The sequence below is a fragment of the Eleutherodactylus coqui genome, chromosome 6 (genome assembly GCF_035609145.1).
Source record: "Eleutherodactylus coqui strain aEleCoq1 chromosome 6, aEleCoq1.hap1, whole genome shotgun sequence".
In the NCBI taxonomy this organism is placed as follows: domain Eukaryota; kingdom Metazoa; phylum Chordata; class Amphibia; order Anura; family Eleutherodactylidae; genus Eleutherodactylus; species Eleutherodactylus coqui.
Window position 1 is genome coordinate 8,754,278 of NC_089842.1, and position 25,334 is coordinate 8,779,611.

General features: G+C 47.6%; 1 protein-coding gene across 1 annotated transcript; it reads left to right on the forward strand.

Annotated features, from left to right (window-relative positions):
* The first annotated feature begins 1,242 nt into the window (after positions 1 to 1,242).
* IZUMO3 (IZUMO family member 3) lies at positions 1,243 to 25,106 on the forward strand. Its single transcript, XM_066606007.1, has 9 exons — positions 1,243 to 1,275; positions 3,251 to 3,340; positions 6,717 to 6,852; positions 9,177 to 9,293; positions 12,440 to 12,505; positions 13,874 to 13,963; positions 16,867 to 16,884; positions 22,410 to 22,490; positions 25,057 to 25,106. Exons 1-9 carry the CDS (start codon positions 1,243 to 1,245, stop codon positions 25,077 to 25,079), a joined length of 654 nt encoding a protein of 217 aa, XP_066462104.1. The 3' UTR covers positions 25,080 to 25,106.
* Positions 25,107 to 25,334: the final 228 nt, after the last annotated feature.

Consider the following 25,334-nt stretch of genomic DNA (forward strand, 5'->3'; position numbering starts at 1 on the left):
AATCTCCATGGGTGAAATCACATAACCAAGGAGACACTTGTTTAGTACCAAATAAACATTTCTCCAACTTGACAAACAGTTGGTACTCACACAAACGGGTTAGAACCATCCTCAGGTGCCGCACATGTGAATCCCAGTGTGGAGAATACACCAGAATGTCATCGAGATAGATGACCAGAAATACCCCCAGGAAGTCATGAAAGACCGCGTTCATAAAACCCTGGTCCACAGCGGGGGCGTTACAGAGTCCGAAGGGCATGACCAGACATTCAAAATGTCCTAACAGGGTGTTGAACGCGGTCTTCCATTCATCCCCCTCTCGAATGCGAATTAAATTGTAAGCTCCCCTTAAGTCCAGTGTGGAAAAACAGTGGGTCCCTACCACCTGATTCAACAAGTCCGGAATCAGGGGCATGAAGCACTGGTTCTTTACTGTGATTTTATTCAAAGTCTGATAATCCACACAAGGCCTCAATGTCCCATCCTTCTTCTCAACAAAGAAGAGACCTGCCCCGGCAAGGGACCTGGACGGACGGATATGTCTCTTGGCCAGAGACTCCGAGATATAGGACTTAAGGGCTTCGTGCTCACACCATGACAAATTGAAAATGGCTCCCTTTGGGATGGGACTGTCGGGATCAGATCAATACCACAGTCAGTCCCACTCCCTATGGGGAGACAAAGTCTTAGACAGTTTTTTGGAGAATGTCCTGAAAATCTGACAAATACTCCGGGACCAGCACAGTATCTGCTAAGCACATGGCTATAGTAGTTAAGTGATTATGACAGGATGACCCCCAATGTGTCAATTTCCGGGTGGACCAATCAAATTGGCGGTTGTGCAGTGCCAACCAGGGCATACCAAGCACCACATTAACAGACATCTTTTCCATAACCAGGAAAGACATTCTCAGAATGGAGAGCACCCACAGTAAACTGTAGAATGGGAGTCCTCCATTGGACAAGACCTGCAGAGAGAGGGGTCGAATCAATACTGATGAAGCGTATGAAGGGCTTCAGCATGGAAAATTCGGTCATCAGAAGTCTGACAAAATTTAAATTAATCAGATTGGTGGCAGCACCCGAATCAATAAAGGCTTGACTGGACCGAATAAAATTCCGGAAGCCAACCTGACAAGGCACCAACAACTTAAGGAGTACCTGTGATCCTAGGCGATCCTGTAGTTCTTCCGGCGGTTCAGACTGATGTTGCCGTTGCTTCTGAGGACAGGTCGCTACACGATGTCCGGCTTTCCCACAGCAGAGGCAAAGGCGGTGAGTCATCCGGAACCATTGCCATTCCCCAGAACTTAGCTGCTCCACTTCCATAGGCTCGGCCCCAGGAGTTGGCATGGGAGAAGTGGGAACGGATCTACAGGACTCCCTAGTTTTACAGGCCTGACATTCCTTTTCTCTAGATCTCAGTCTCCTGTCAGCCTTTACTGCCAATTCCATCGCCTCCTTAAGTGTTGTGGGAGCGGGATGGGAAATAATTAGATCCTTGACAGCATCAGAAAGACCCAACAAAAACACATCTTTGAGGGCACCATCGTTCCAGGAGGTTACACCGGCATACTGTCTAAACTTAGAGCAAGTCTTCAGCACACTGCTGCCCCTGACACAAAGCCATGAGGTGAGACACTGCTAACCCCACCCAGTCCGGCTCATCAAGTTCCCGAAAAAACGAATCAACAGACTGCAGGCTAAGGAGTAGGCCCATGTCTAGGGGGGGACCCCGCAGTAGGGATATAATCAATCCCACCTTCTGGGACTCTGAGCCGGAGGCGTGGGGCTGCATCCGAAAATACAGTCTATATGCCTGCTGAAAAACAAAAAACTTGCTTCTCTCCCCGGAAAACACCTCAGGAAGAGGACACTTGGGCTCAGAGATAGATGGGGCGGCAGGAACCTGCGCAAACACTCGCTGCTTCTGGGCCACCATACGACCGGACAGGTCTTGAATCACGCCCACTAGATCCTGAACCTGACTTGCAAGGACACTCCTGGTCTCCATTGGAGAGCAAAAACAAAAACCCACTGGGCGATTTTAAGGGCCAGTTATTATGTTACGGTATCCTACCCGATGATACGCCAGCCTGGGTTGCCCTAGAACTTACCCGCAACCCCTGTCCCTGCCTACTTGCCTCCACTCCTGGCTAAGCCAGGCGGGCAACTAGGGGGCGGTCCCTGCTCTCACTAGGGACCGAGAGGGGGGACTGGCATACCAAGATGGAATGGGGTAGAATACCGACAGGAAGGGCAGATGAAGAAAACCAACAGGAAATACACGCAGACCGAGGCAGATGGATGACCTGGCAGATATAGCAAAAGCTGAGAACAGGAGACTGACAGAGGCAGGAAGCTAGCACACTGAAACAGAAACCAATAACTGGCAGTGAATGGACCTCACTGCCAGCCTTATAAACAGAAGCCTCCGCCCAGGGGCGGAGAGGAGGAGGCGACACCTCCCAGCAGAATCCCATAAACGGGCTCATGCATGGAGCTGCACTCACAGGTACACGCAAGCACGTCGCTGCCCGGACTCACGAGCACGTGCCCCCAGCAGCCGGACAACCAGTCGGGGGGGACGCGCCCTGCCGCCCCGGGAGGACCTGCAGCTGCCGCATGGCAACACACAGCCTATATTGGTGCATATTATGCTGCGCTTCCATGCACACGCGTACAAACACACCTCAGGCCGCCTTCACATTGGCCTGAAAATCCCACAAGATTTGTGTCGTGAGACGCACAAATATGAATCCCATTCTTTTCAAGGGATTCATTCACATCAGCGATCTTTCCCTGCGTGGTGCCGCGATGCAATGCAGGAAACATCGCAGCACATTCTATTTGGGTCTCGCATCCCAGCTCTATTGTTTGCCATTGGGCCGACAGCAGCACGTCCCCATTAAAAGCAATGGGAGAAAACTCTGCAAGACTCTGCCGCAGCTGTCACAGCCGCAGCGGGGGATTTCCTTCATCCCTGCAGTAATGCGAGGCTCTCTTCACATGAAAATACATCGCATTCATGGGGCTTTTACATGGTAGGGAGAGCGATATGGGGGCAATATTCATGGCCCTACTTCACGCTCCCTGGTGTCAAATTAGACTCAGGAGAGAGATTGTGCAGATTGTTATCACAGTGTCTGCAGATCTGACAGCCTGCAGCCTCTGAGTGCATGGGAGCCGCATGTGAAGACAGCTCCTCTGATATTGCTAAGGAAACATCTCTGTTTCCTTTTAACTACAGAAGCTCTGTACCAAAGAACAGAGAGTGGACTGCAGTGAAGATGGAAGGGAGACCCCTAGTGGCGGCATCTTCAAACGTGATTTACAGGTGGTAAAGCAACAACATTTTTAATGCAATTATGTTACAGAAATCAGGAGACTAACATGAGCTAGTAGACGAGCAGAAGTCTGAAAAGTTAGTGCCCCTTTATGTTCTCACAACATGTGGGAGGAGAGTGGGCTGGGCTTAGCAGAAGAGGCGTGGCCTGTCAGCCAGGGATTTCCTGATGGAGATTCTGCCTCAACCACGCTGTATAAACTATGTTGTAGATTCCTGTTACACTCGAGGTGCATTTACTCAGGCAAGTTTCATCCAAAAAATAATTGAAGTGAGTACATGCAAGCGAAATGGGATTTTTTTTTTTTTTTTTTAGTTCCCACAAGAAGTATGGGCGATATCGGACATGCTGCAATTTTTCTCTCGCTTCGCTTCTTCTCGCAATGCTGTGAAAGAGAAATTGTACATGTAAATGCCCCTATTAAAAACAATGGGTTCTTTTCCTGTACGGTTTCTATGCTTCTCCAATGCACAGTAATTCGCCCTTTAAACGCTCCCTTTATGAGATGACCGATACTGATGTGGATTTCAGCATGGAATCCGTGTCGGAAAAACTCCACGTGAACGGAGCCGTACAGCGTAGTAGCATGGATACCGCAACACTCTGCGCCGGCTGTAATATCATTAAAGGGGTTTTCTGAGGTTTTTAATTTTTCTTTTTAAAGTGCTGCAAATAAACCAAAGCATAAAAACCAGTTCTTGCCCGTTCTCAGCCCCAGCGATCCAGCACTGCAGCCACCTCGGTCCTCCTGGTCTTTGCATGCAGATACCATGTGTGCATCAAGCAGGCGGTGCTGGTATGTATGGCGCGATGGACAGATGGAGGCGGCGCCTTGGTAAAAAACAAACTTTGCTTAATAAACTGGAATTATGCATCACTCCATTGGAGAGGACGACTATGTTTAGTGTTACAAGTGTGAAATTCTGCTTTATCGGGAAATAAAAGGGTTTGGTCCGGTGTCGCCAGTAGAGTGAAGGGTGATTGTTCTCAGTAACAGAAACCAAGTAATCCTGTAGATATGAGACCTTTTAATGGCCAACAAAAATACATGACGTCATAGCGAGCTTGAGGTCTCAGCGCCACACAATGAAACAGAGGAAGACAGACTTCCCTGCGGCCGAGCACTTTTATAGTCACGGACACAACTTGGAAGACATGAAAGTTATTATATTGAAGGGCAATTCCAGATCACAAAGCCATAAAAGAATTTGGGAATATAATTTCATAACAAATTTTGACACTTTCAACACAGGGTTAAATTCTTCAAAAGGAGTCATGCCTTTCTGGGAAGTATGAGACACCTATAGCAGAGATAACACTCTGGCCTGGTGACCCCCTAACACTAGTTTAGGACCATAAATTAGTATACCATAAGGACCCTGTCACTATGGGCTCACGCACACCGTAGGTGAGAATATCATCGCCAGTAATGTTAATCTCGCGAGTCTAACATCATCCTGTATAAACAACGCTGTCATCCCTGACCTCCCCCATCACACCGCGCTACACTTCACATCATATCAAAGAACATCCTAGAACTGCCATCGGGTAAACATCATATAATTCCCATCAAACTACTAATAACCACCTGTCCGCCCAAGCGTGCATGAGTGAGTGAGTTACATGCTCCGTTCCTGATCACATGACAGTAATGTCACCCAAGGTCCTCAAACATAAAACATGCAGAGCCTGACAGCAGCCATGTGCTTGCAGGACCTGTGATAATGTTACTGTCATGTGATCAGTCACCTGGGCTCTGTGTCCGTGAGTGAGTTACATGCTCCACCCCTGATCACATGATAGTGACTTCATCACAGGTCCTTCATGCCTGTCAGATTACAGGCGGACTACATCCCCTACAAACCCCCGCTGCCTCTGTTGCTATGGAATACTAATGACCACCTGTCTGTAAGTCAGTGACTGTGAGTTACATGTGAAGATGCCAACGTCATGGGATAAGTTACTAGGGCTCTGAGCTCTGGCCTTGATTGCATGACGGTGACGTCATCAGAGGGCCTTCACTTTATTAAAAACCTGCAGAGCCAGACAGCAGCTGTGTGCTTACAGCAGCTATGATGATGTCACCGTCATGTGATCGGTCACCTGTGTGGGAGGAGTCTGGGGTCACATGACCAGGGGGTGATCAGTATGTGCAGGACTCTACTGTGCTGGTTGTGATCCCTGTTGTATGGAATGAAAAATGTATGTAGCAGAGCTGTATGTGATGTACACATAGCAGAGCTGTGTGTTTGTGATGTGCATATAGTAGAGCTCTGTTTGTAATGTGCATGTAGCAGAGCTGTGTGTGTGAGTGACATACATGTCGTAGAGCTGTGTGTGTGTGACATGCATGTAGCAGAGCTGTGTGAGAGACATGCATGTAGCAGAGCTGTGTGTGTGATGTGCATATAGCAGAGCCCTGTGTGTGACATGCATGCAGCAGAGCCGTGTGTGTGTGACATGCATGCAGCAGAGCTGTTTGTGTGTGTGACGTGCATGCAGCAGAGCTGTTTGTGTGTGTGACGTGCATGTAGCAGAGCTGTGTATGTGTGACGTGCATGCAGCAAAGCTGTGTGTGTGACGTGCATGTAGCAGAGCTGTGTGTGTGTGTGACATGCATGTAGCAGAGCCGTGTGTGTGACATGCATGTAGCAGATCTGTGTGTGACATGCATGTAGCAGAGCTGTGTGTTGCTGACATCTCTGCTGGGTCTCTGGTAACGGCTGCTGCCACGTCCTTCATGCCGCTCGCACACTGCTGCTGCCCACACTGGTCTGGACTCCCTCTCTGCCTCTGTGAAGCAGCTCCTGGTGCTGTCATACATACCGATCTAATCTATGGGCCAAGATAGCCACTGTGACATCACCAAGGGGCGGAGTTTAGTCCTCATGCACAGCCTCAGAACACAGTCCTAGTGACTCTTGAGATCTTAGTGATGACACAATCATATCACCTCTATCTCTGAAGGTCCTTCTACCCAAATATAAGCAGGCATATCAAAAAAGGTTTTAACCCCTTATGTTTTCCTCTTACATTCGCAGCAGTCATGTGTCCGTACTACAAGCATCACTGCTCAATGATAGGAGCCATAATGCAATGAATGCAGCGCTAACGGCTCCGGTCACTGATTAGTTACAGAAGTCACCAGCAGTATGGAATGTCACTGCTGGCCTCTGGCAAACTGATCCGCAGGGGCTGCAGTGCTGCATTACTGTGTAGTGGCTTGGGTGGGGGGAGGGTCCTCCAGGGTAGCCACACAGTTACCCGTCCTGAAGCACCTGGCTTTGTGCTCCGCTTTGTGCTCCTGCAGAGACACAGAAGGTGTCGTATGTGAGAAAGACCCTGTCTTTCCCCTTTCTTCATTGGTAGAGGGGGAGTGGTGAGCTTCAAGAGCGGAAAAATGAGCAAGGCGAGGCAGGATGTGGTGAGGAGTTTGGAGAGAAAGTGCGGGAGTTAAGACAGGAAGTGAAGGAGGAGTTAGAGGGAGTCATCATCAGAGGAGGATGTGAGAGGAGGTGCACAGCAGCATGCGGAGTAGGAAGCAAGTATTTACAAACTCCAACACAACCACAGTGTGGAGGAGAAAGATTGGGATCCATCTATACAGCAGAGAGTTACACGAGCCCCTGTTAAAAGTAAAACCAGGGAAAGTGAAAGCAGCCCACTTCTAACTAACTTCACCAACTGCATAGTAATCTTCTGGAAATGAACCCCTTAGATAACTAGGACTGTGGAAATTCTTACTTTATTTTACCTCTGCATTACTGATGAACTGTACGTGTTGTGTTTGAGTGTTACAAATAAGCCGAAGTAAACTGTGTACCTCCAGTTTGCAAGCAGAGCTAAAAGGACTTATTTTTTGTTCTACAACTGGAGTCCATTATGAAAGAAGTACTGGCGTCACGTGACAAACCACCGTTGATAATTGCTACCCATAGTAAATCCTTTGCCACTGCGCACGACTGAGCCAGGCCCTTTTCCGCCATTGTCGGGAAGGATCGCTGAGCCACCTGTGATGTCTATCTTGCTTACCCATGGTTTCCCCCACCTTTGTTCGCCTCCACTCGGCCGCTGCAACTGGAGCAAAAAAGGGATGAGAAGAGTTATTTTTTTTTACATTCACACCTTCCCAGGAGGACGTGCAAAACATGAAATAAATGTAGGAATCAAGTGGTTGTAGGCGCCATCCCTTTTCTTAAAGAGGCACGAGACGTATTTCGAAGCTCGACTCCCCTGTTTTTAAGAATAATCCAGCATACAATAGATGCCTTTCAGGGCCGTTGCTCCCCTTCCTCAGTATTTTAGCAGGGGACTCACAGCCGGCACTGGTTTATTCTCTTTAGTTTAACCCCTTACATGCCACAATCAATAGCAACAGCAACATGTAAGTCAGTGTTTTCCAACTCCAGTCCTCAAAGCACCCCAACAGGTCATGTATTCAGGGTATACTATAGCGAGAACATCTGTCTGAGGCGCTGACAATATTTACATCACCTGTACAATACTGAGGAAATCCTGAAAACATGACCTGTTGGGGCCCGGAGCACTAGAGCAGGGCAGCACTGATGTAAGCAGATGACAGGGAGAGGGGCTCCTACTGTTACCCATCGGCACCTCGCAGACCCACCACAAGGGACCAATGGATTCCTATGGCAGCTGGAAGTCTGACAGAAGCCTTCATGCCTGCCATATAACTCAGCCTATTGGACCCCACCTCTGGCAGAGTCTAATAGGCTGCTGTCATTGGCTTAGTAGAATGCAGTACATAAGTAATGCAGTGTACTATCCTAGCGATTGAACGATTTTCAAGTCCCCTTGAGGCAATAAAAAATTGTGTCTAAAAATTTAATTGAAATTAAAAATTACTATTTTTGTTTTGTCCGTCTCCCAAAAAATGTAATAAAAAGCAATCCAGAATTCACAGGTACCTCAATACAGCAGCAATAGAATCTACAACGCATCCTGCAAAAAACAGGATCTCACAGAGCTCCGTCGGCGGAGTCTTAGAATGCACTGCTGGGCGTGAATAGGGCGGCGCATTTCATCGCAGTCACATGAATCCCCTCCCGCTCGTCTGCAGATGTGATTTATTGCGTTTCCTGTTGTAACATGCTATTTTCACGAGTATGAAAAAACGTACAAGAAAATCCCAAGTTCAGCGACACGATATTATACGTCCTTCTCGCAAAATACATCACTGGGAAAATCGCAGGAATACCAGCATGATATCGCGCTTACCTGTGTAAATACAGCCAAGACTAAATGTTCCCCAGGGACGGATTTGATTTGCCACGGATTTTCTGCGCGGACAAAGTGGATGAGATGTTGAAAATTTTGTCCACGCGCTGAGGAAAAATCTGCATAAAACACGTGCGCAAATTGACATGTTGGGGGTGAATTCCACACCAAAAATCGTGTTAAAAACCTTGTCAAAATCTGCACCAAACACAGAACATTATTGTATTGCGGTGTACTTCTATATCTACCATTGGTTCCTTTCAGATCCGTGCACAGATGTAGTAATTGTTATCATGAATGGCGCATTGTGACGCCATTTACTGCATTGTGGTACATTGAAGTGGTCATCATAAGGAATAACATGTCAAGTTAATGTTTGCTGCATCCGTGGGCTCTAGAACACGGGACACAATGGGCTTAGAGCCTGCTGCCCTGTGAGGTCATTCGCCACGCTGCCTTCTCCCATGCTGCCGGCTACATGATGGCTGTCTGGACTTTCCTCGCTTTCGCCCTTATTCTTCATTCACTTCCCATTTTAGGAATGTTAGATTGCGATCCATCATTTGTAACGACCTTGGATCACGATCTGAGCGCCAAAGTACCTAAAGGCCCCCCCGGACAGACAAGATTTGCTGGAGCGCGTAAAGAAGGACATTCTGGGTGTCTATCAGAGCTCCTTCAGAGATAAAGCCAACCTCCGGATCATCGGTGAGAACGCAGCGCTCTTCTCTATAGCCATCAGTTACCCTGAGCGCCATTACTGCCCGGTAAAAGCGCTAATTGCTGGGCTGCACCCGCGCTAGCAGATTGAGCCCAGCAATTGTTAGGAGAATGTGAGCACTAGTGTCAGCCGCTCGTATAATAGCGCCCTAAACGGTGAACCTGGAGGCTGAGGACAGATAAGCGAGTGCATCCTGCAGGTTACGCGGTTAATTTCAGCGGGCGCCATATAAAGTGTCATTTCTTCTGTGCTGCTGGAACACTCTGACGGGGAGATATTCTGCAATTGACTTATTTTAAGAGGGGGGGGGGGGGTCGATTATTTCAAGTGATTGTATAATGCAATAATCTGTTTTCAACAGTTGACTGCTTGGCAACAGCCGTGATCGGACTACCTCCGATTGTGACCGTTTAACTGCTTAGATGCCATGGTCAATCCTGACTGTGGTGCCTAAGCAGCTACCCATGGGGAGGGGCGTGACTGCAGGGTGTCGGGGACTAGTGAAGGCTCCCAGGGTGCCGAGGGGTTGTACCAAAATAGACTTTTATCACTTCTCTATAGGATAGATGATACGAGTCTGACCGATGGGGACCCTCCACTAGTCTCGGGAACTTGGGTACCATGTCCGCCTCTTCTCTTCACTGCACCCCTTGCAGTAAGCCCACAGTGAAGATGAGAGGGGGGCGCAGGATGCCTGTTCTCGGGATTGGTGAGACCTTCATCTATTAGGCTTTAATCACTGATCCAGTAGATACTGTAGGTGTTAAACATTTGTTTTGGTACAACCCATTTAGTAGCCATCAATTGAAAGAACTATATACTGCAGTACAGAAATATTACAGTACATGGTAGAAACGATCAAATCATCACATCCTCTAATGGAACAAAAACCTTAAGAAAAAAGATTTAATACAATTTAAAAAAAAAGAAAGAAAGAAAAACAACATCCAATTTTTCCCATTGTACCAAACAATCTAATATAAAGCATCACTGGGATCGTCGTGTTCCTAAAAGTCTGAACTATGGAACTATTTATCCCTCACAGTGAAATCTGTGAACAGAACACCAGAAATGCATTTTTTGCGTCACCCCATCTAAAAAATAAAGTAAGAAAAAACAATCCCAGCGATACATTAAATAATAGAAGTCGTCCCGCAAAAAACACGAACTGATGATGATGAACGAAAAATAAAGAGGTTACGGCCTTGGGAAGAGAGGACGAAAAAACAAAAAGAACAACCCCTCTGGTCTTGAGGAGGTTAAAGAGCTCGCCCCGTACCCCGACCTCTTCAATTGGAATCATTTTTATGAAATAGATATTGCTGTACGGTATTGGGCTGGGACAAACCTGCGACACCCGCAGCGCAAACAATAGAGAGGGCTGATTATCATTAAGGTGCCGAAAGTCGTGGAGGAAGTCATTATCAGCACTGCCGCCACGGCTGATCAATCTGTTTGGTAGCCACCGCTCACTTCTGAGGACTTCGGCTGAAACTTGCAGGGACGCACTCCGCTGTTTCCACGCTTACTGGTGGACGGGTGATTTTTTCTGTATCTGAGTGCCATAAAACGGGAGTAATGGGGGTTTCACGTCGGAGAGATCGGTTGGAATCAGCCGGTATTGACGGACGGTCCTAAGGACGGCGGCGGGCTAGTAATTGTCTCATTAATATTACTAGTTTTAAAGCGTTCTCCCAAAACTGGCTATAATTACCTATAAACAGGAGAAGCCATAAGAAGGGTTCTCTCCACTGATCACATGATTGGGAGCCCCGTGTGCCCCTCTTCTCCTCACTGCACCCAGCCACGAGTACAGGCGCTCCACTACCTCCTGCAGCCCCACTGAAGTGAAAGGAGTGGTGCCCCAACATGTGTCGTGGTTGGGGCAGGTGACACAGGAATCAGTGGGGTGCGGACACCGGGCCGTAGAAGCTTCCGGTAATAGATGAGCAATATGGGGTTATTGAGAAACGTTAGACAGCCTGGCTGACTTTAAGAATATGCTGACCTCTCCCGTGAGTGGGGGATGGTAACAATCTATTATAAATTACAAGATCAGCAACATAGAACATGTAGTAGTATCAACCCAACGTTTCATCCCAGTAATGGCGGCCGCCCGCACACAGTCCGGAAGTAACCCAGGTGTCTAATAACTTGTCCATAACTGGTGGATGGATGTCTTCCTCAGTTGGCTTGAGCTCACGTATTTTAACTGACAGGCCTGCGTGTAAGTCACAACCCGTGTGCACATCTTGGGCCTTTACCTGAGGACCGACCTCACTTACACATCTCCAGCATGTTCAGTACTGTCATGTCCGTGACGCCTCTTTGGACGTCTATTGGCGGCACCTCGATCTTTAGAGCTGCAGGACAATGTAATCCTTTGTAGCAGTCTCTCCAGCTGGAGTCCCTGCAGCTTTGTTCTCTCAATGATGTCGGTTCTGGCGTGTTATGGGGCTGCGCTTCTGTCGTGAACAGGCACAGATTCTCCAGGACACATCTCTCATAGATCCCCAAGCCCGACTCCTCACTCATTTGGCAGTCTCTCCTGTTAATGCAGTCTCTCTTAAAGCTCTCTATGATCTCAAGTCCTCCAGATCTCCCACCTGACCTCTACAGCCAATGGGAAGTTGCATACAACAATTCATAGAGAAATACACAAACTGCAGTAATATATGATGGCCAGTAGAGGTCACCCTTATACCACCCAGATTACTTAACTATTGGAGCCATAACAGAGCTAACTACAGCACAAACTGGCTCCCTCCTTACACATGTGCGACTGCCACTCCATTCAATCCTGCATGGGTTGCAGTGAGCCTGCAGTAAAAGGGTTGAAACACAGGACCCCCCATTCCCAGGATGAGAGGGGGTCGCAGCAGTGAGACCTCCAACGATCGGACTTCTATCCCTTATCTTGTGGATCAGTGATAAAAGTCACTGCTGGGAATATCCTCTTAATATAGTACTAAGCGTATTCCAGCTGTTGGGAACTTGGCGGCATCAGGAAGCAGAGCGGGTGATGATCCCATAATCCATCCTTAAATATAATATGATGATTTACATGGCAGCCCTGCTGGAGAGAAAACATGAATGCATATATGACTGCCATCATTTGTTGTTCCCCTCTCAGATATACGAAGTGTTGCAAAACTGAGGAAGACGGTCCTGGACAACCTGAAGAAAGTAGAGTTTCATGGTAAGAACTTCCATTCTGCCTTTAGTGGTTTGCGGGCTGCGGTCCTCCAGTCTCACTTTTCTCCTGGTTTTGCTCAGTAGGGCGGGTGGTCTTCCCCGATCAGTGTGCATTACATGAGGGGTGCCGTGCAAGCTGCACTAATCCGCAAGACTGCTGCTTCACCACTACTGCGGTCTTCATATGGTAAACTGAATGGCCACTTTACTAGAGCCGCCCATCTAGTTAGTGGCGGATTTAGGGGACCAAAGGCTGTTCACACACCTTAAGCCCCCCGTGTCCGCAGCAAATCTGCCGAGTGTGTGAAAATGTCCCAATATGATTGCCCCTACGGATATGTTCACATGTAGCAGATTTGCTGCTGATCTTGAAGTGACTGCTGTAAATCATGTTTAAAGTGGCTGCCACTAGGGGTCTCCCTTCTACGTTCTTTGCAATCCACTCTCTCTGTTGGGTACTGAGCTTCTGTAGTAACAAGGACACAGGGGTGTTTTCTTAGCTACAGGGGAGGGGCTATCTTTACAAGCCTCTCCCATACACTTACTGGTTGCAGGCTGACAGATCTGCAGATACTGTGAAAATGATCTTCACAGACTCTGCCTGTCCTGCTGTTACAGCATCTGCGTGTATGTATGTGCACACATTGCTTTACATTTACTAACCATTTGGTTAGAATGTCTCTAAATGCCTGATTGCCCTGGGAAAACAGATAGGAGGCAATTCAGATACTGCCTCCCTGCTGAGTGGACCAGAGGCAGTGCAATACAGCATGGGAAGTCAGGGCAAGAAAGTCAGGACAGTAAACTACTGGCAGAATGCAAGGCTTACTATAAACCCCCTCTCTGAAAGTGGATTGCAAACAGCCAGGCAGCAGGAACATGGGGAGGACCGCCTGAAAATCAGAACTTACAAGGGGAAAAGAGCAACAATCAGAGGGGTATGGAGAACCTGGGGGATTTTAGAGAACTTGTACTCAGGTACTCTTTAAAGTTTCCCACCACAGTTTACACAGGAGACTGTCTCCTAGGTGCAGGACCCGCAGTCCTCTACATAAACTGATTTAACCCTTTGCAATCCAACTTTGGATTCAGGGTTTCCTAGGGAGCTGTCTCTTTCTGCCATTATACAATGGTGCCATCTGCTGGCTAAAGCCAGTACTGTGGTATGGGACATGCAGGAGAGGCTCCTGACAACAGAGCGGCCAGTAATATACAGTAAGAATACCCTGCCGAACGTCTTCCAACATCGGAGCTGTACAGCCTTCAATCAGAATGTCTTCAGACGTCAGACAGTGGATTGGAAAGGGTTAATCCATGACAACAGTCGATGCTTCGGTTTTCAAGTAACATGTCTGCTGTTTTCTTATTTTAGGGGTGAAGACGTTCTTAACGGATATAACGAGACTGAAGCAGGAATTAACGCAGCAGATGAGACAGTCACTGCATGACTTTGCTGATTTAGGTAAAATATGGGCATCATACGACTCTACGAGTGATGATGTCACTTATAACCAGGTCTTCTGCTCTCCTCATGCTTTCTGTGTATTCTCAATAGTCATTTTTCTGTCTGTACAGATATTAGCCATAATCCTCTGTCTGTGATGTCAGCAATATGTCTCCTTAAAGGGGTTGTCCATTCCTACTGCAGTGGCCAGGTTTGGTATTGCAGGTGAAGTGGCCATTGATGTCAATAGGAGCTTTGCCTGTAATACCAAATTCGGCCACTGCAGTGAGAATGGAAAAAAACCCTATACAAAGACTAATATTACCACATATCAGTTCTACAAGGGCACTCTGCAGACAATATGTTATTACAGTACCGTTATATCCAGTGATCACAGGTGATGTCTTCTCTGTTTGGAGGCATTGACTTTTCCAGTCTTTTCTATCCAGCCCAGACCACCATGAAGATTTCTTCCATCCACGATTTGTAACAGACATCTTTTATTCCTCGCTTTTCCAGCTCTTTCTATCTTGTTGCCACCTACATGAATGCTGCTGCTACCCTCAATTCTATGCCTGTTACTGTCCCATCTGCCCCTATTACTGTACCTGCTGTGTGGCATAGTGCCCCCAAATACTGTACTTCAGAAATCATGGTGTCATAACTATAATTTCCCCCCAAACATAGTGTCATATAGACAGCTACCCTGAAAAGAACAGTCCCAAATAGATCGTGCCTATGAAAATAATAATGCCAAATCTGTAGTGCCCCACATTGTGCACCAGAAATGAAGACTGTGCAACTTAGTAATAGTACCATCTTTTGTATCTCAAACAGTAATAGTGCTCTTATTAGTGTCCTATGCAATAATAAAGCCCCAATTGTGTGCCCATCTATTAATAATACCCACAATAATACCCCTTGTCTCTCTACACAGTAATGATGCCCCCTGTGTGTCCTTGGAACGTAATTTCTAGGGATGAGCGAGCACGCTCGGATAAGTCAGTTACTCAAGCGAGCCTCGCTCTTCTCGAGCAACTGCATTTTTGTCCGAGCGTGCTCGGGTGGCGGCGGGGTAGCGGGGAAGAGAGCAAGAGAGATCTCTTTCTCTCTCTCACACCCGCTACCCCCCGCCGCCCCGCACTCACCTCCCCGAAACACCCCCCCCCCCCCCCCCCCCCCGCCGAGCACACTCGGACAAGAATGCAGTTACTCGAGAAGAGCGAGGCTTATCCGAGCGTGCTCGCTCATCTTTAGTAATTTCCCTTGAAGGTTTAATGTTCACTCTGTACCTTTTAAAAAGTCATAATTGTTCCCTTGTAATGTAATTGACCCCCGTAAACAGTTGACAAAGGGGCACCCAAGCCTTTTTGCTGCCTAAGACAAAGTGTGAAATGGCCCCCCTCTCTGCAAAAAACCCCCAAATCATTCATTTTACAGGCATTGAAAGTGCCAATACAGAAGATACAGAGTATCTGCATAGTGGCCCCAGTAGTATTAGTGTCCCCCATAGTAGCCTTAGTAGTAATAATGACCTCCTTTAGTGGCCCCATGTATTAGTGACCTCCTTCAGTGGCCCTTAGTTGTAATAGTGACCCCCACAATAGCTCCAGTAGTAATAGCACCATTAGGTACTGGTGCATCTTGTCTACACCGGAAGTATGGGCGGAGACATACTGATGGAATGTATCCGCCCTGTTAACACCCCCAACGCTCCTGATTGGCTACACTGACGGACACGGCATCATGAGCTGTGTGGAACCGACGGACCTGTATGACGGCTCCGGACGCAGAATCCACCTGCACCACGGAGCAATGCTGGCAGCGCCAGCGCAGTCGGCAGCTGGGAATGGGAATGCAAGCTGAGAGCGCTAAAAAGCACAGGCGGTGGCGGTTTACCGCCGGCGAAATTACGCCCATGGACAGGCACCCTTAAAAGCGGGGTCTGCAGCGCACATACAAGGAGGCCGGGGAAGGAGTGACTGTGGCGGGAGGAGCGGAGATGGCAGACAGCCGGGGGCACCGTAACAGCGGACCCTGTACTGCAGATGTTAGGCGGTCGGGGACACTACCACTGTCCATGCCAGCATAGATGGTAGCACAGCAGGTTAAAGTGAGAGTAGGTGTGTGTGGAGGAGTGCGTGGCTCAGCCAATCCGCTACTAGCTCATCACCTGGCCCACCCCCATACATTAACCCGGTCAACCCATGTCTCTACCCATACTTCCGGTGGAGAAAAGATGCACCAGTACCCCCCATTTGTGGTCCTAGTAGTAATACTGTCCCTCATAGATGCCCCAGTAATAACAGTGAACTCCCATAGTGTCCCCTATAGTGGACCCCCTAGGGAAAACAACCCAACAAGCATTTAACTTGCTCAGTCAGTCAGTCAGTTCGCAGTGGCTGCCGCTGCTGTAATCTGTTTGGGACTCCAGAACTCTGCCCCCAGGATCTGCACTGCATACAGGCTGGCGCAGGCGCCAGGGGAGAGGTCAGGGTTCACAAACTGATTACAGCAGCGGTGCCTGCTGGACCAGAGGTATAGCCTGACTGAGTCCAATGCTGGTTGGGTTGCTGCCCGGCCGGCTCACAGCTGGCAATTATTTTTTACTGACCATTAATATGGCTGGTAAAAAGTAATTACCAGCCGGGTGGCAACCTGGCATCAGTACGAGGTCCTGTAGACTGCCGCCTGAGGCACAGGCTCCGGTCGCCTCGTGGTAGGGGTGCACCTGTGTTGACTGTAGCAATAGGCCTTGGAAGCCTGAGGCAGCGCAGCCTATAGGGAAACTGTCTGCTCAGGTAGATTGCCGGTTCAGGCCTCTATATAGACCTCTGTAATATCTTATCTATCAGATCGATGATTAGTTTTCAGATTTGACCTCCTGTATGTTCTGATATGTTTCATCTGTTCTCTTGCAGCTTGTTCGGAGGATTGCGGTAAGTAGCCATCTTTTTATCATATTTCTGACTGTACAGGGATCAGAGGATGAGTGACACATGAGGAGATACATATATAAGGGTCTACCTAAAGTACTGCTACGGCAATGGACTATGAGATGTACCACAAAGTGCACCAAATACTGGCATAGTAAGACTGGGCATGCCACGAGGAGACTGACTGGCTGAGACTCCCGGTATTAAAAGAGAATTCTTGGTGCGCCACAAGCAGAGAGCGGAGGGTATGGACGGAGACCAGTTGTCCAGCACCTGCAAACCCACAGGGCAAGAGTGTGCAGGTGGGGCAAGGACTGCAAATGAGGGTGTTGACCCCTTAGTGATGGCCCCATTGATTTTTACAACCTTCCTAAGTAGGCTTTAATCCTCAGGGACGTAAAAACATGCATCCCCTAATGATTAAAGCCCTGCAGGCTCTGGATGTGACAGCCCCCTGCTGTTGGTTACCGGAGGTAGCCGACAACCTGGAGCTGTCATCCCAGGCTGCGGGGGGCCATCCTGGCAATGTGATCGGTGCCCTCCAATGGACAGCGCCGATCACATTCAAGTAAATAAAAAGTGAAAAGAAAAAAAAAGATAGTTTCAGCTCCCCTGAAACTTCTCAACCAGGTCCTCTGCGATGCCTGGCGATGTCCTGCTCTGGAACGGACTTCTGTGCCAGGAAAAAATTGACAGCACATGTGCAGAAGCCCAGATCACCTGGGAGATTTAAAATTTCTTGGCTCCCGGCTACCTACAGATAGCCGGGAGACAGGAGATGTCACCGGGGACCATGGTGACCAATCCCTGGACCCGTGATTGCTGTTAACCATTTGTTAACGGTAATCAAGGAAAAGTTGAAAAAAATTAAATAAAGTTAAAGTTTCACCTCCCCTCATGGATCGGATCCATGAGGGGAGCTGAAATACTCCCCCCAGTCCTCCGCGATGTCCCGCGGCAATATGGTCCTTCCAAGACCTCACATCGCTTTCTGTGCATGTGTGCCTGACGCTTCCATGCATAGAAGGGCTCGCGCCCCGGAAAATTTAAAATCCCTCTGCTCCCAGCTAGCATGTGCAGCCTGCAGCAGAGAGATGTCACCGGCGACCACTATATGGAGTTCCTGGTCACATGATCACTGCTATTCAATGGATAACAGTGATCAAGTAAAGTAAAAAAAAAAGTTTAAAAAGTTACGTACCTAAGGCCCCGGGATTTATTCACAGACCTTACCCCGGCTTCTGCGCATGCGCCCGTCGCCAGAGTGGCAGACGCATGCGCAAAAGCCGCAGATTGCCCGGGTAATTTTAAATCTCCCTGCTCCTGGCTACCAAACGTAGCCGAGAGCCTGGAGATTTCACGGGGTGCCGTGGTACACTGTCCCCAGTCACGTGATCGCTCCTATCCAATGGATAACGGCGATCACGCAGAAGAAAAAAGAAGTTAAAATTTCACCTCCCGTTACAGATCCGATCCAGGAAGGGAGGTGAAGTTACTTGCCTAAAGTCTCCTGCACATGGCCGTATTTGCATTGTGGAGTCCACAGCGGGCGTCCGCCTCCGGACTCCGCAGCAAATACAGCCCATAGTATTCAATGGCAAAACGCCATTTCATCTCCACGAGCGGAAATCGATTGCGATTTTCCGATCGCAGAGAATAAATCGCAGCATGCTGCGATTTTGTGCAGGTTATGCACGGCCAGTTTCCATTGAAGTCAATGGAAGCGCTCCCCTCCAGCGCCAGCGGCCACTGTGCATATGCAACGGAGTGCCGGCCAGCACGTCTTCAGCGTGTGCAGAAGCCGCCGGACAGGTACTCTGGGGGCACCAGGTCCAACTCCGCTGCTGGAATCCCGCATGCAGGATCTGACCCGCCCATGTGCAGGACACCTAAGGCCTCCAGCGATGTTCGACGACTTGATGTTCATTCGTTCACGTTTTACCTAAGCATGCACACATTGGCAAAATGGCGGACGCAAGCGCAGAAGCTGAGGAGGGTCCGGGAAATTTAAAATCTCCTGGCTCCTGACTACTAAAGGTAGCCGAGAGTCCGGAGCAGTGACTGAGGGCCGCAGTGAGTGTTGCCAGGTCACATGATCTCCCTTATCCAACAGATAATGGCGATCATGTAAAAGTTAAAAACAGTTGAACTTCAATGCCCCTTTCGGTTTGGGTCCCGTTGTGCAGCCAGGGAGAAGATTAAGGCCACAATGGGCATATTTCTGAACACGGGACAAACAGGGGGGTCCATTTTGGGCTGAAAATCTTCATTCCTATGTATGCTGTACAAAGAAAAAAATGTTTAAATGACACAATTGCTTAGATTCATTTAAAAACTGTGGGGTCAAAATACACAGTACATCCCTAGAGGAATTAATTAAGGGGTCTATTTTTCAAAATGGGGTAATTTGTGGAGGTGCTATATCGTTTTGGCTGCTGATTAAGACCTAATAACAGGTCAAAACGTCGCTGGTGTTTCTTTTATGGAGGAATAAAGAATACAAGCTTTTTTTTTCATCTTCTGCTGCCTGGATTACATGTTTATTTCTGGATGGTAATTTGGTCTTCATCCGGACCATAAACCAGGCTTTGCACTTTGCCTCATATAATAGGCACACATCCACTGGGAGATTTGCCTGATCTTCAACTGCTGCTGTGTACAACACTCTTTCTTTGAGATGAGACTATAGTCACTGGGATATCTAGAATGCAGCTGGTAAGAAGTAAATAATGGCCATTGGAGCATTGGGTCTCCTGTAGACAAAGACTATGTACACTTTTGTAATACCAAAAGGCCTTTGAGTGTTTATGGGGAGAGTTAAGACCGTGTACGTTGTGCGACACTATTTTGAACGCCATGAGGAATCATTACGAAAATGATATTGTGTGGTTATCCTGTGGCTGTAATCCCAGCAGAAGGGGAAAAAAGGAGAAAAATGGAGAAAAGAGAAGGTGGTGAGGAAGGAAAGGAGAAGGCCAACAAATAAATTGAACTATCAGAGCAGTTTTTAGTGTAATATCGGTGGCAATAGCTGTGGCAGGTGACATCACAGCCATAAGTGACATCACAGCCATAAGTGACATCACAGCCATAAGTGGTTAGCTTTCGGAGAAATGAGCTACAACAGTGCTGGAAAGGAATAAATATTTGAGCACTAAGTAAAGAAAAGAGAAGAGACCCAAGATAAAAAGGAAGGGAGAGGAGAAAGGGGTCAAGAAAGAAAGAAGAAAAGAGAATGAAATGGAAAGACTGAGTTGGCAGCATTGTAAATGATCGTTTAGCTGCTGATTGAGAACATTGGCCGTGTTTTCCTGATTTAAACTGAGAAGGGATCATGATTAGTATGTAGCAAACAATCAGCTAAAAGGGTAAGATGAGATGGGGTGGAAGATAGGGTCTCTGCAGGATAATGTCCTCCTGGCACTTGGCGTGGACGTGACTTCACTAAGGCTTCATAGCCCTATGTCAGCAACAGAGTCACCTGTACCAGCAGAGAAAAAGCATTTAATCAACAAGGCGTACAAGGGATTTAGTTTATGTTATTATAATACTAACACATCTGCCTGATAAGAGAGAAAGCTAGATGGACTGTATTCTTGCATAAAACTAGCTGTTATATCGTGCCCAGCCTCTAGATGGCAGCAGAGTCTGTGTGCTGCCAAATTATTAGGTCACTTCTCTATAAACATTAGGGCTCAAGTCTGTTATATATTGTGTAACAGTCCAAATATTCAAGTGATTTAAGGCTCGTTTAGACACAACGATTATCGCTCAAAAGCCGTCTTTTGAGTGAAAATCGTTGAGTGTAAATGTGCCCACCTTTCAGTTTTCTGCCAAAGGATGGTTATCAGTTCTGCTTGAAAACCATCCTTCAGCAGAACAGCTGATAATCAGAACCGCAAGCTGTGCTCTGCCCATGGAGAGCTGATTACAGCTCATAACATTGTCTCAGCTGTTCTCAGCTGTCATCCCCGCTGGCAGATCAAAGCAAAAGTAATCAGGAAACAGCAGGAGGTCTGTTCCCTGATTACAGCTCCAAGCAGCTCACATGCTGCTACTTGGTACTAATAGGCATTAGTACCAATTAGTCATTTATGCAAAATGATCACTTACAAGCCATCTTTTGAGCGATCATCTTTGTAGTGTAAATGCATCCTTAGGGTGCGTTCACACGAACGTATATCGGCTCGGTTTTCACGCTGAGCCGATATACGTTGTCCTCGTGTGCAGAGGGGGGAGGATGGAGGAGCCAGGGCCAGGAAATGTGCTCCCGCCCCCTCTCTGCCTCCTCTCCGCCCCTCTACACTATTTGCAATGGGGAGAGGCGGGGCGGGGCTAATTCCCAGACCTTAGCCCCGCCCCCGTCCTGCCTCCTCTCATTGCAAATAGTGCAGAGGGGCGGAGAGGAGGCAAAAAGGGGGCGGGAGCACATTTCCTGGCCCTGGCTCTTCCATCCTCCCCCCTCTGCACACGAGGACAACGTATATCGGCTCAGCGTGAAAACCGAGCCGATATACGTTCGTGTGAACGCACCCTTAGTCTTCTGGAAGGGGCAGTAAGAATGAAAGCACAGTTTATAAAGTAGAGGAAGACAACTAGGCTATTACTGTGGAGGCGGGGAGTAAGGATTCCTTATGCTGACACTTGCTGGATTCTGCAAGGTGCTCTTGGTATCAGCACAATGGAGTGCTACAGGTATATTCTTGTGTTCCACCTCAGGGGTTGAATATGAGCCACTCAGAGAATCACTGACAGGTCATACAGTATTTGTGTAATCATGGCTCTTTCAGTTTATTTGTTAACAAGCACAAGTATTTATAGTCCTTCTAAACAAAAAAACATTGAAAACGAGACTAGAGGTCACCTGACGTGTACATATGTATGAAGTGTTACAATTCTCTATCATTGGTTACTAAGCCTTACACTGTGGGGACGTCGGTCTCCGGGCAGAACTCCTCTCGGGTCAGACGTTGTTTGGTTAGTTAAGGCTTACATAGTTAAATATCTGTATAGAAGATCAAATGAAGAACTCTCCATCATCTGTTTCACTATTTGCTAAGTAGAGAACATTTCTGAAACAAAGTCCATCTTTAATCAGCCGTCGTTCCCTGAGGAGACCCTTGTGTGAGCGAAGGGCAACCACAGCTTTTCTTATTCAGGCCTCGTAAACTTCTGATAGTCCTGTTCATATGACGAAATATCTGAATATGTGTGTAAAGTAAGTTACAAGATGTGGAGGGGAACAAGATGCCGCTCAGCAAACACTATGGCTTCTCTCACACTGGTGTCAGTCAGAATGAGTTCACTCCTCCGCTGCAGCACTCTAGCTCTAGTTGTTTATGCCTTGGGCTGCTCCTCCGATGGTAGTGGCGCTTTTTGTGCTTGTAGCGTCCCATTGCCACAGCGTGAGGAGCGTCTGTGAATCCCAAAATCCACTTTGCCTTTGAATGAGATAAATAATAAGCAGTAAAATTGATCCAACTTCATTAGAAGCAATTAATATTGTCATTTTGTGTCTGTGTTTCTAGCCGTGACAGAAGGACCCGTTCTGGACTCTTGGACCTGCTTTCGAATCAGAGCCCAGTGCTTTAAAGGTTCTGTATGTGGAGGTATGAGCAAATGACATCATCACCCATCACGCCCCGTGTGTTCAACAGCTAGAGGGCAGCGGGGATTGATAAGCGAGCTCCAGCTGTAATGGCCAACTTCAGGAAAACCTTTGATTCTAGCTGTTTAACCCCTTAGATGTTGCGGTTAACCCCCTGAAGACACGACCATTATTCTTTTCTTGTTTCCCTCCTCACTTTCAAACAAATCAGATAACTTGGCTTCTGAGACTCGTATTTTTCAAGATAATGAAAAACATTTTAAAGTTTCTAAGTGGGGAAAATGGAAAAACTGCAATTACGGCAATTTGGGGAGTTTTTAAATTTTTTTATGGCATATGTGGTGGCGTAAAAAAGACGTATTATGCTAAGGACTCTTTTCGAATGAGCGTGGTTTTCATGCAAAATAGGCGTGTGAAAAAAATAAATCGCTTCTAATAGAACAAATGGTTTCCTATTGAAGCGTTCAGATGAAGGAATTTTAGACGCGCAAAAAACCTGCACCTTCAAAAGATAGGACATGCATGGCTACAATGCGCGCATCTAAGGTCCGTGCTGCGAGAAAAGATAGACCTGACCTATCTTTGGTGCAGGCTGCGCAGGAGTTTCCATTAACTTCTATAGGAGATGGAGTCTATGGAAACTCCAGGAATTTACAGCCAGACATTTAAAATGTGCTTCTGGGCAGCAAGTTTAAAATGTCCCGCTGTAAGCAGCTGGGAATTCCTCCAGCCCTGCAGCTGGGCAATTCCCCAGCAGCAGGGGGCAGTATGGGACTCCTTCCAGCTCTCTCCCCAGCATGGGGTTTCCCAAGGGATTTTCCTATAGCAGGAAAAGAGAGGGGTGGGGTTACAAGGCTTCCCTGAGAGTGGTGGGCAGGGCTAGAGGGATTTACCCTCTAGCCCCACCCTCTCTCAACTTGCAATTGGGCAATATCCCTTAGGCATCCCCTGTAGCCCTGCCCTCTCTCTCTCCCTGCTATGGATTAACCCATAGCATGAAGAGAGAGAGCAGGGCTACGGGTTATTCCACCATATCCCTGCTCTCTATCTCACTGCGCTATGGGGATATCCCTTGCGGATCTACATAACCCTGCTCTCTCTTCCTGCTATGGGGAACCCCAAGGGATATCCCCATAGTTCAGAGAGAGAGGGGGCGGGGTTACAGGGGATTCCCAAGGGATATCCGCATAGCACAGGGACAGAGAGAGCGGGGTTATGGGGATCCCTCTCTCCTCCTGAAGCAGTTGCGCTCTTTAAAGCAACATGCTGCAATGAATTGGTGATTTTCCCACGCATGAAGCTTCTATCTGCCCTCTACTTCTTACTAACGCACCTTTAGAAGGTTGGCAAGAAGTATGAGACAGATGGATGACAATATGACCGAAGGATCGGGACTACACAGAGCTGTCTATCACCATGGAGACGCGCAGGAGCCGCCATATTTACATCAGACTGTTTGGAAATTGCCAAATTTTATATTTACACTGGAAAGATACAAAAGCTTCAAGTAGAGAAAAAACGAAAAGTGCGAGAAGGAAATAGTCACTTGTGTCCGCCTTGTATTTCTCGTAGAACAAGATGATATTGTGGCAGAAAAGAGTCAGATTGGCGTCTATCTCTCTCTCGTTGTAGAGTTTGTCATCGCGGCCGCCATCTTGGTATTGTAAGTCAACTTTTGGTAAAAACTTGTTTCTATCTGTTTATTTTAACCCATTAAGGACGCGGCGCACAAAGATCTGCAGCACATTTTTCATCCTCACCCTCCGAGCGCCATAACTTTTTCATTTTTCCATTGCTGTGAGAACTTGTGTTTTCCAGGGGGAGTAAAAGTTTTATTGGTGCGTTTTGGGGGGAAAAACTTTTCTGAATAGTTACATCCTTTAACCCCTTCATGCCCCAAGGCGTACAGTTATGTCCTGGGCATCCTTGGTTAGTATGGAGTGGGATCAGGAGCCAATCCTTCTCCATACACGGCGGGTAAGGGCCGTCTCTGACAACTGACACCCTCCTGCAGCCGCGATCAGTGTTCACCCTGATTTCTACTGTTAACCCTTTAAGGCTGCCTGTCCACGGTTGTGGGGGATGAGGGGGGAGAGCTGTCAGGTCTCTGCAATGACTCTATCTAATAGATGGGCTCACTGCGGAGAATCATGGCAAATCGCAGCATGCCCTGATTTTTATCCCATGGGTGGAGAATCGCTATTTGCAAGCCCTCAAACAGCGACGTCGATGGGTAAATATGATAGGATTTTATGGAAGTGAGGAGGAAAAACAAAAAATGTTTTAAAAAAAGCGCCACGCCATTTAGGGGGTTAACAATTTTCACTAACAATGATGGGTCGGCTCGTTAAGAACCCTCTTCATGTCCGTGGTCAGTATTGTATCCACATCCGGTGACTAATATACATAACTATATACAGTACAGCGCCCTGAATCTACAAGGGACTATCAGTAAAACTAATACTCCGCACTTCGCATGGCGGCCGGGGGAAGGGGTGCGGGCGCGCCTGATGCAGGGACTTTTCTCTTTGGTGATGTGTGATTTATAACTTCATCGCCCCCTTTAGGTGTTACCTTTATTATAAGGTGAAGATGGCATCGATAAAAGAAAGAGAGATCCAACACTTATGGAAGACCAAGAAAGAGCCAGGAGACGGGGAGCACAATGTCTGACGCACTCCCCACTTCCTTTTACTCGGTCTTTGTTTATTGCTAACAATTAAAAGCATAAAGAAACAAAGCAAAGTCTATGAAGGAAAGTGAATAACCAGCGAGTCCGGCTGTCCCGGGGGGTGACACGGCCCCGGATGTCCCAGAGGTCCCGGCGGGTGACACGGTCCCGGAT

What these genes read in the sequence shown, in the direction of transcription:
- IZUMO3 (XM_066606007.1), top strand. Translation starts at nt 1,243, where the DNA reads ATGTCCGGCTTTCCCACAGCAGAGGCAAAGGCG. An exon ending in AGTCATCATCAGAGGAGGAT is followed by an intron (nt 6,853 to 9,176) that starts GTGAGAGGAGGT and finishes TCACGATCTGAG; the next exon opens with CGCCAAAGTACCTAAAGGCC. An exon ending in GAAGAAAGTAGAGTTTCATG is followed by an intron (nt 12,506 to 13,873) that starts GTAAGAACTTCC and finishes TTCTTATTTTAG; the next exon opens with GGGTGAAGACGTTCTTAACG.